The sequence below is a fragment of the Watersipora subatra genome, unplaced genomic scaffold (assembly GCF_963576615.1).
Source record: "Watersipora subatra unplaced genomic scaffold, tzWatSuba1.1 SCAFFOLD_46, whole genome shotgun sequence".
Lineage (NCBI taxonomy): Eukaryota > Metazoa > Bryozoa > Gymnolaemata > Cheilostomatida > Watersiporidae > Watersipora > Watersipora subatra.
The window spans coordinates 713,617-724,359 of record NW_027045310.1 but is presented as its reverse complement, the minus strand read 5'-3'; the positions used below and the strand labels follow the sequence as shown (position 1 = coordinate 724,359).

The window sequence follows — 10,743 nt, the reverse complement described above, 5'->3', positions numbered from 1 at the left end:
TCGGCAGCAGTTCAGCTCTAACCTGAGTCATTGTTAATAACTTATGCTGACCCAGTGACTCTTTTTTAGTTGATTAGCAACCCATTCGTATGTTTGAATAGCAAAATTGTTCAGCCTGTTCAGCTATTGATAGCCTGTTTTCTTTACCCGAGCTATTGAGGATCTAAATATCTAGTAGTCAGGTGCTGATGATGTATAGAGCAAATCTTGGCTAACATTTGAACAAGCAAGTACCATGTCAAAGTTATACTGCAACATATAGACAAGAGAGTGAGAGATGTAGTAAGAACTTCAACAACACAGTTTAATGGTAGACTTATAGTTGAGGTAAATAATATATTACTTACTCTTTATTCATAGGAATATATGAAAAAAACTGAGCTAGTAATAATATTAGTCACTTTTCTTACATGCATAGAGTTCACTTTTATTATGTTCTACAATCCTTTATATACAGTAGTTCTGTTAAATAAGGAACATTCCAGAAGGAAAGTCATGTGATCAATAAATATTATCATTATATAACTCTGTTGGCTCTTTTATACTACAGTTGAATTGTGAAACCACGCCATGAATATTTACAGTGCGTTTAAATCCTATATTTACATACCAAGATACATACCAAGATAATCTATAGAAACACTAAAATTAATACTACTTGTTTATGTGTATAATGCAAAAACAATATATTGTTTTAAGACAGTTTCCGGTATTGGCAATAATATGTTATTACATAATTGTTGCAGATGTGCAGATCATGTACAATGATATATGATCATTAAAGATGTGTGTATCATGGGTATAAATGTATTTTTATAATATATTTTGGATGTTGGAGTCGTTAACATTGAATATTTCACAAAGAATATTTCCATATTTACTATTTACCATTTTTAATATCACCACACGCTCTCAGTATGGAGTGCCTTGGAACGGGAGGATTCTCCAATGAACTAGTAATGAGAGTGCCATCAGTGCTGTTTGATGACACCGATGATTCATCTTTCACTTTTTCTAAAAAAAATGATTGGATTTATTTGTGCTTTCAAGCTACATTACTTATGTTTTCTGGTGAAAGTGAAAGCAGAGGAAAGTCTGGAGGTAAATAATGAAAGTGTTCATAAAAGTAAAAACTAATAAACATGCAAAACTTCAGATTATTTTTTTTGCTGATGGTTACATCATTTCCATCTTTTCCATACACACCTCGGCCTTTCATCTCCTCACTACCATGTGTATTCTCAGCATATTGCATATCTATTGCAAGGTCATCACAGCTTTTTACTTGAGCCTGCGTGGTTTCAGATTCAGAAACTTTCTGGGTATTACGTGCTTTGTCCCTCATTGCATAAGCATCGGCACTTGCTGTGCATGAGCTGTTAGACTCTGCCTGATTAGTGTCGCTAGCTTTCACAACAGAGTCAGTATTATCCCTAGAAGTGAGAACGTTTGATGGTGAGCTCCCCTCTGCATAATTTGATGAGGTTAACTGAGGAATAGCTACATCCCTAGCTAGGCTAGAAAAATCTTCAGAGGCTATAGTATCAGAATTGTCTAGAGTAACCCCTCCATTTATATCATCCTGATCATGACATCCTTGGACACTCCTGGCTGTTTGGATGTCAACATCCCCCTCCTCTAACTGGTAAATAGCAAACGGATCTGAGAAAGACCGAGTAATGTCTAACTCATCAGAATCAACAGATGACAGCGCATGTGGTGTAGACTCGACTGCTTCAATCTGTATTTTTCCTCGATTTTCAACAGTGTGAGGAGGTGATTCACTGAGATTAACCGCCACCTGAAACGAATTGGCAATACACACTGTCAGCAACAGTCAAATTTCATGTTTGAGATATTTCTTGGCGATCTTATTCCTCTTGCTATGACTACACACAGTGAGCACTGAAGAGAGTACTGGTCAATGAGTGTCAGGTTCATAACTTCCGACTTTTTAGGAAAAAAAACAAACTGCCATCACTTCTAGGGCGCTTTCAGATTCCCTACACGTTGTGGGTATGTGTACATGTATATGGCACATGGGTGGCATTTTATTCCAATTGAATACTCCTTACGACTGCAGAAAAAATATGGTAGTTTTTTCACTTGATTAAGGTACAAAATGTTACGTTACAACCAAGTTGCGTAGCCTCATCAGCATGTGGAATGCATTTATCTCTACGGCCAATTATTGAAAAATATAGCTCAAGATATTCATCAATAGTTTAATGTTTATAGGCTATGCTAACTGCTCTGGTGTAACATCAGGGCAAGCCAGGACTTTCTTTTCAAACAAAGCCTCCACATCAAGCATCTTAATAGGTAAATTTCAGTAGTTTGAACATTCTATTTTGTGCTGCATTTAGTTCGATTTAGATGAATTTTTGTTAGCTGTGAAACAAAAAGCTCTCATAACTATGATATGTAGCATTTGTTAGACTCAATGGAGGCTTCACATTAAAGGTTCATGTCAAGTTTTTAAACATTTTATTACAATGTGAGGATACTGTTCTATCTTGAGATTTCATTTACTGTCTCAAGTGATCTGACTGTCAGGATGTTTAAAGATATTTAAAGGCGAAAAAACTTGATCGCAGTTCAAATGCTCAGAAAGAAAAAACGCACCCAGATTTCCTCAAAATGGCATTAATAGTCGTGCATATTTTTTATATGTGATATGTATACGTTCACACCAGCATTGGGTAATCATACGTTCACACCAGCATTGGGTACTCATATGTTTACACAGCATTTAGAGGAAAACAATGGGACAAATTCTAACCAAAATATCTTTAAATCATTTGAAATATCTATAGCAGTGTACGTATCTGGGACTATACTTGAAGTTTTATTTAAACAATCCTGAGCAAATACAAAATAAAACATATGTCACTATATATAGAGATGTGTAACACTGCAGATTGAATGAACAGCCAATGTCACAACGAGAGGGACAAACATGAAGTGCGACTATTGACGTCATTTTTGAAAAAGTGATTTTCTTCTGAGCATTTTAAATGCGATCAAATTTATCAAGTTATGTTAATTTTAATCTTGAAACATCCTGGCAGTCAGATCACCTAAAACGGTACAGAGAATCTCAAATGATAAAAGATATCTAGACTTTCTAATAAAATATTTTGAAATATGATGCTAGTAAGCGATCAATGAAAGTAATCTAGACTTGCACACTACGCTTACTGCTTCTAGCGAGCTGCTCTTCCTTGTGTTAGTCTAGCAAAACATTATCGAATTAATTGTTACATGATATACCTTACCCGCCTTAGCTTATTATGGCATAGACTTATTATGGCAATAACTTACTTAACAAGTTGTATACCATTACTGTTAACAAACTGTAGATTTCACCTTAGTTGGTGGTCTTTAATACTTCTGAAAAACTCAGATTTTGCCCCCAAGTGAACAATAGTCTAGAGACACCTCATTTAATACTCTAACATAGAATTCAATTCTTTTTTAAAAATTACAGATAAATAATTTATAGATAGGCTAACTTTCAATATTATTTGCGTTCAACAAAGTTTACATAAGTTGGTAAAGCACAATGTTCAAATACTATTTGACTAAGAAAAATGTAACTAGCAGTTGTGACAGAGCTAAAACATAAGTTAATCATGTAAAATGTATCAAATAGTTTGTAGCTCTGAAAGTTTCAAGTTAATTACAAAAGATACATGAACGCTACGTTTTTTGTGGCGTTAAGAAGAAAAGCAACAAATGACAGCCACTGACTTACATTTAAAAAATGTGTCAAAATGTGTAAGAGTTGAGGCTGTTGTGGCTAGACACACGAAATAACGCGTCACATTGACAAATAAATGGACGAGTGCGAATTAGCCTTTACCAGGCGAAGGCCATGACATTCTTGTTAGATTTTTTATTATCATTAGTTGTTATTATTAGCGTTTTTAAGGAAATTTTGTTGTGTAAGTTTTACTGTTGGTTTGGAAAGAGAATAAATTGATTGGTTAAAAAAGGTCAGACTTTACAGAATCCAGCTAGTTTTTTTCTGCCTTAACAACAACAACTTAAAAGCATACTATATAAAACATGTAATATAATTATTAGGTTAACAAAACTGTGTTTTGCCAAATAAACAACGACATTGATTCAAATTGTCTTTGTAATTTATTCAAATATCCATTCGCATCTTACTGACACTTAACAATGACTGAACAATGCGTGCAGAGTTATTGAAATTAATAATAAATGCCTGTTCAATAAATCAATAAAGGTCAGTATTACCTGAGGTATTGAAGAAACGGAATTGTTATCCATTTCAGTAGGAAGTGTTTGCACAGAACTATCACCACTAGTGCCACTGCTATACCGTTCTAGATCTCCGCAGGCAGAAAAAGTAGATTAAGGCCGGTCATACGGAGCAAATTAAGGCCTGTCATACAGAGTAAGTTAAAGCCTGTCATACGGAGTAAGTTAAGGCCTGTCATACGGAGCAAGTTAAGGGCTGTCATACAGAGTAAGTTAAAGCCTGTCATACAGAGTAAGTTAAAGCCTGTCATACAGAGTAAGTTAAGGCCGGTCATACAGAGTAAGTTAAAGCCTGTCATACAGTGTAAGTTAAGGCCTGTCATACGGAGCAAGTTAAGGGCTGTCATACAGAGTAAGTTAAAGCCTGTCATACAAAGTAAGTTAAAGCCTGTCATACAGAGTAAGTTAAGGCCGGTCATACAGAGTGAGTTAAAGCCTGTCATACAGAGTAAGTTAAGGCCGGTCATACAGAGTGAGTTAAAGCCTGTCATACAGAGTAAGTTAAAGCCTGTCATACAGAATGAGTTAAGGCCTGTCATACAGAGTGAGTTAAGGCCTGTCATACAGAGAGCTAAAAGCTACTAAAACTGATAGTAGCTATTTACTATAAATACTATTTACTGTGTGTGTGAACTTGTAGCTGTCATAGATAGATTTGCTGGAGCTCACCCTATAAAATTTTACTTGCATTCACAAACATGATTTAATGCAATGTCCGTAGTCATGTATTTTAATAGTCATTTTATTGCACTAGTGCTTTAAAAAAATTTCGAAAAAGATTAAATGTCCAGTAAACTGATGCAAATAGAAACAATCACATTAACTATTTGCAACTGTAATTACATCGCCAAGCTACTTCATTCTTTTTGCTGAATTACGATGATCTTAAACATTCCAAGTAGATAAGGAGGTCAGGCTGACAAAGTTGCTCATGCTCACCGCATTGCTGGAGTTTCAGCCGTGTCAGTAAGTTCAACATCACTGTTCCCAGAGGAATCGGAGAGAATATCGGCAGAAGATCTATCTACAGCGTTCTCTACTGCACTGTCTGTGATGGCGCAGCAGCCTACGCGTGTTTCTCCAAGATGGTTCCTATCCATTGAATGCCTGCTCGCTACAGTGCATATAAATAGTTATCAGTATCTGCAGAATTAAGCCATTCTATAAACTTTAAAGTCCAATTATACTGTAGAGTATATTATTGAAGTTTCCAAGGCATTGAAACCCAGAAAGAGCGCAAAAGAAACTCTACTTTAAAATATTCTACTGCCCCAATATGATGTTTCCTCTCCATGCTGTTATTACATTGACAATAAATGAATATGTATTCTGTGCTGTAATATCTACGGACAAAATGAAGTAACTTATTAGCTTCCACTTCTTATTTCATTATAATTTATTATTAACACAGAATTCAAATAAACACCTAACTTTACCCGATAATAAGTAACTTAAAACTCAAGTAAGCACCAAACTACCACATAATAATTAACATAACACTCAAGTAAACACCAAAATCTACCAGATAATCATTAACATAACATTCAAGTAAACACCACACTACCAGATAACAATTAACATAACATTCAAGTAAACACCAAACTCTACCAGATAATAATTAACACACCTTTCAAGTAGACAAAAACCTGCCAGATTACGTTGCTTACCATCATAAGGAATGATTGTCGGTTTAAACATCAATGTACCACAGATGTGGTCATGTGGCGTTCGACCAATTAATTGACAGCTAACAGTCAGCCTGGAACAAACAGGAAAGCAGTTCATCAAATGACTTACCACGATATCACCTGAAGACTCAATGTACTACAGATAGTAAAAAGATGGCCTAGGAAAGGTTGCTCTCGTAAACCTTTACTAACCTTTGTCTGTTTGCTAAGGAATCAAAAGGGATTCTCTAGTTGCCTGGTGAATGGAATTCATACACTGAATGCAATTCAAATATTTACTACAATTGTGGTTATCTGAACGGACAAACTATAAGTCCGACTGCTCATCAACTGTACCGCCAACATGACATGAGATGAACTGTACTAGCTTTACGCTACAACTAGCATATTTGGATGTTGCTCCTTCTTTTCATGACTGAGAAGACTTGAAAGTCAACGTGTAATAACCCCACACGATGCTAGAAACTAGTTATGCTTGCATCAATGATCAGTAAAGATCTCCTGGAAGTCTCTTGTAAGTAAAAAAATCAGCCATACAGATGACTGGCTTGCTCTGGTCTACACATCAGGATAAGATCCTTGAGGCAGTAATTTTGAATAGTGACTAACATTCTATGTAGATTAGCAAGATACTATTCATGTGTTCCAATTAATAGCCGAATTTGTACCATTTGACAATTTATACCATGTGCGCTTTCGTGCTATATCATGTACATAATGCTATATCATGTATATAATGCTATGCATTATATTATAACCAGTGTAAACCAGAGTTTTTCAGTTTAGTAAAAACTAGTGGATAGTCATTTTAGGAAAGCAGATGGCTTGCAAGTCTGGAGGCAAAAAAGAAAACACAAGAATATTGAATGAAAAATTCCGGTTCTCTCTTTTATGATGAGCATCACAGACATTGAAAAGAAACGCATATTCAGCCTTTATGCATATTCTGTTTCAAAAATTAAATCCTTACGCTATAAAAAAATTATACAAGACACTCTCTGACCAAAACTGATGGATGATGCCGATAGATTTCTCAGGACAATTGCAGTAAATTGTTTAACAAGTTCACAGAAGCATTGTTTTAATATAATAATTTGGTAAAACATTGTGTACTCCAGCCATGTTACATACTAGTTGTATTCAATTTGGCAAGCATTTTTAGTGAACCTACTACTGCCATAAACTAAAATGTATAAACATGTTTAGACCGAATTATTTGCATAATAAAATGCTGTCACGAGAATTCATTATATTTAATATATGCTCAATTTCAAAATATATTCAGCGGAAACAACCCACAATAACTTTCAAAGTGCCTATTAAGGTTACCAACCGCAAAGGGCAGTGTGACAAACGGGACTACAAATCTTACCCGAGTTTAGCCTTCTCTATAACTTGCTTCATAGGAAGAGATAGTTGACCTAAGAACCGGAGAAGAGTGGGGCGAGCAGTGGTGAATCGATCCTTTACTTTCATAAAAAGAGTGTCTGATGGCAGCGCAGTAAAATGGAATATCAAAAAGACAAGTAAAGTGTTAGCAGTAGTAACTAGTAACTTAATGCTAACTGACACTGCAGTCAGCATATACTCATTATCTTGAATTTCTTGCTGAACCAACATTGGATAGCCCACCTGCTCCATCATCGAATCAGTTATCGGAAAATCACTGCAACTTTAGAAGCAGGTTAGAGAGATGTTTTGAAATCCTCTACTATGTTGCATGGGACTGTCAACTGTAAAGCTACATTTAAGTTAATTAATGTTTCTAAATGCTCTATTGAGCTAGATGGAGTTGTCATTTAGGAAACTATGGTAAAACCTATATTATAACACCACATTGATTTAAACGCCACCTCTAATAGAAGCCAATATAAAAGGGTTGAAAAATACAACGTAACCGTCTATTTGAACATCACTTCTAATAAAATGTAACTGTAGTGGAATTGTTGAAAAATAGAGCGACATAGCATTCAAATAAAGGTATTACGGTATATTCATTTGAATATCATCATTTTTTTAAAATGCTCTACGGAGTTGGACAGTATTCAAATGCTATTTGACTGTAATCCAATTTGAAGAGAAATTTATATTTCTAACAGTAATAGTCTATTTCAAATACATGTACTACAAGAATGTACCTCATTGTGCCACCTTGGCTCAGTTGTATTGTCGCAAACAGATGTCCTAAAATCCTTGTAGTGGTAAGAGAGAGCAGGTTGAGACCTATCCTGTCCTAGCTCTACTCGTATTTTTACATAAAGGTCAGGATTGAAGAACATGCCCTTTCTCACATGAGTAGCCTCAATGTCTGCATACAATGGATCTTAGAGATTATGCATGATCTTGACAAGGTGTATTTTATGCCTTCAAACATGTTATCACTACGATAGTGAAAACATTTTAAATGCTGAAGAACAACACCTGATAAACAAACAGTCCAATGACAGCAGTCAGAAAGTGACCACAACGACTTGACACGTGAGTAACATTATGACACTACATGTAAGCAAGCAGACAGCCTAGCAACAGTTAACCTACCTTCGATTGCTAGATGCACTATTTCTGCCTCACTGTCCATGGATGTCTGACCCCATAGACCACTCTACAACAAAATTGTATGTAGCAACCTTGAAGGTGCTGGGTACATCCTCTTATCGCTATAGTGAGATCTCAAAAATAGGTTAATGTAAACAGAAAACTTATCTCTTACACCAGAAGAAGAGGCCAAAGAATTCCTGACTAGAATTGGCTCTGTAACAGCTCTCAGATTTCCAGTGTTACCATGGTAATACCAAAAACATATTCTTGTTTCAGCTAAAAGATATAACACGAACGGAGTAAAATACTTAGTATCTATGTAATCTAGTGGTATAATGTAAAAGAAATCTACGTAATATTAAAAAATTAATTTGTGTACATAAAGATAAATATTTTATTCATGTTATGCTAAAGATCTATCTGTATTTTTAAAACAATTGTGTCAGATTGTGCAAAAGTTTGAAGAAAGCATAGGAGTAGGAAGCGGACTGAATATGAACATACGTTCTGTGACTACGGAGGCTATTCTATTAAAAGGCCAGACAAGATCTCCTTTTTTGCTGCCACTCACGCCACGATTCCTGTAGTCAAGTCATTTTCCAGGATGAGCTTGATCTAAATATAACAGAGGATATGCCAGTTTAACTGTGGATAAATGTTAGATGCATTTTATCATGAGTGGAAGGTTGCTGACATCAATTCCTAAATACTCAGGCTGCAATAACCTTCATAGCTTGGTCCTTTAAATTTAGATACATTGCTAGGTACTCGACAAAGACCATTTTAAAACACCCTGTTACAGAAAACATGACTATGACCTACAGATAAGCATTCAGGAAACATAATAGCAAAAGCTCAAGCTTCTGTAACCTCTTTCCAACCAGCAACATCAACCACAATAAGCTAATTAGCTCAATTGGAGCATTTCTAGCATGTTTGGTTGAAATTGGAAAATTACATTTTTCAGTTTTGTAAGACGTTTGTAATATTCTCACAATAAGCTAATTAGCTCAATTGGAGCATTTCTAGCATGTTTGGTTGAAATTGGAAATTTACATTTTTCACTTTTGTCAGACGTTTGTAATATTCTCACAATAAGCTAATTAGCTCAATTGGAGCATTTCTAGCATGTTTGGTTGAAATTGGAAACTTACATTTTTCAGTTTTGTCAGACGTTTGTAATATTCTCACAATAAGCTAATTAGCTCAATTGGAGCATTTCTAGCATGTTTGGTTGAAATTGGAAATTTACATTTTTCAGTTTTGTCAGACGTTTGTACTATTCTCACAATAAGCTAATTAGCTCAATTGGAGCATTTCTAGCATGTTTGGTTGAAATTGGAAATTTACATTTTTCAGTGTTGTCAGACGTTTGTAATATTCTAGCAATAAGCTAATTAGCTCAATTGGAGCATTTCTAGCATTTTTGGTTGAAATTGAAAATTTACATTTTTCAGTGTTGTCAGACGTTTGTAATATTCTCACAATAAGCTAACTAGCTCAATTGGAGCATTTCTAGCATGTTTGGTTGAAATTGAAAATTTACATTTTTCAGTTTTGTCAGACGTTTGTAATATTCTCACAATATACTAATTAGCTCAATTGGAGCATTTCTAGCATGTTTAGTTGAAATTGGAAATTTACATTTTTCACTTTTGTCAGACAATTGCAATATTCTCTCAATAAGCTAATTAGCTCAATTGGAGCATTTCTAGCATGTTTGGTTGAAATTGGAAAATTACATTTTTCAGTTTTGTCAGACGTTTGTAAAATTCTTACAGTAAGCTTATTTTCGCAATTTGAGCATTTCTAGCATGTTTGGTTGAAATTGGAAATTTACATTTTTCAGTTTTGTCAGACGTTTGTAAAATTCTTACAGTAAGCTTATTTCCGCATTTGGAGCATTTCTAGCATGTTTGGTTGAAATTGGAAACTTACATTTTTCAGTTTTGTCAGACGTTTGTAATATTCTCACAATAAGCTAATTAGCTCAATTGGAGCATTTCTAGCATGTTTGGTTGAAATTGGAAATTTACATTTTTCAGTTTTGTCAGACGTTTGTACTATTCTCACAATAAGCTAATTAGCTCAATTGGAGCATTTCTAGCATGTTTGGTTGAAATTGGAAATTTACATTTTTCAGTGTTGTCAGACGTTTGTAATATTCTAGCAATAAGCTAATTAGCTCAATTGGAGCATTTCTAGCATGTTTGGTTGAAATTGGAAA

At 34.9% G+C, this 10,743-nt stretch overlaps 1 protein-coding gene across 1 annotated transcript; it reads right to left on the bottom strand.

Annotated features, from left to right (window-relative positions):
• Positions 1–294: 294 nt before the first annotated feature.
• On the bottom strand, positions 295–2,983 carry LOC137410146 (uncharacterized). The gene is made up of 3 exons (XM_068095732.1): positions 2,960–2,983; positions 1,207–1,801; positions 295–1,014 (listed from the first exon to the last, which is right to left on the bottom strand). Exons 1-3 carry the CDS (start codon positions 2,981–2,983, stop codon positions 881–883), a joined length of 753 nt encoding a protein of 250 aa, XP_067951833.1. The 3' UTR covers positions 295–880.
• Positions 2,984–10,743: the final 7,760 nt, after the last annotated feature.

Coding starts and splice junctions, on each gene's coding strand:
- LOC137410146 (XM_068095732.1), bottom strand. CDS start 2,983: ATGACGTCAATAGTCGCACTTCAT. Junction 1,802..2,959: donor CGTCAATAGTCGCACTTCAT/GTTTGTCCCTCT, acceptor AATTCGTTTCAG/GTGGCGGTTAATCTCAGTGA. Junction 1,015..1,206: donor TGAGGAGATGAAAGGCCGAG/GTGTGTATGGAA, acceptor CATTTTTTTTAG/AAAAAGTGAAAGATGAATCA.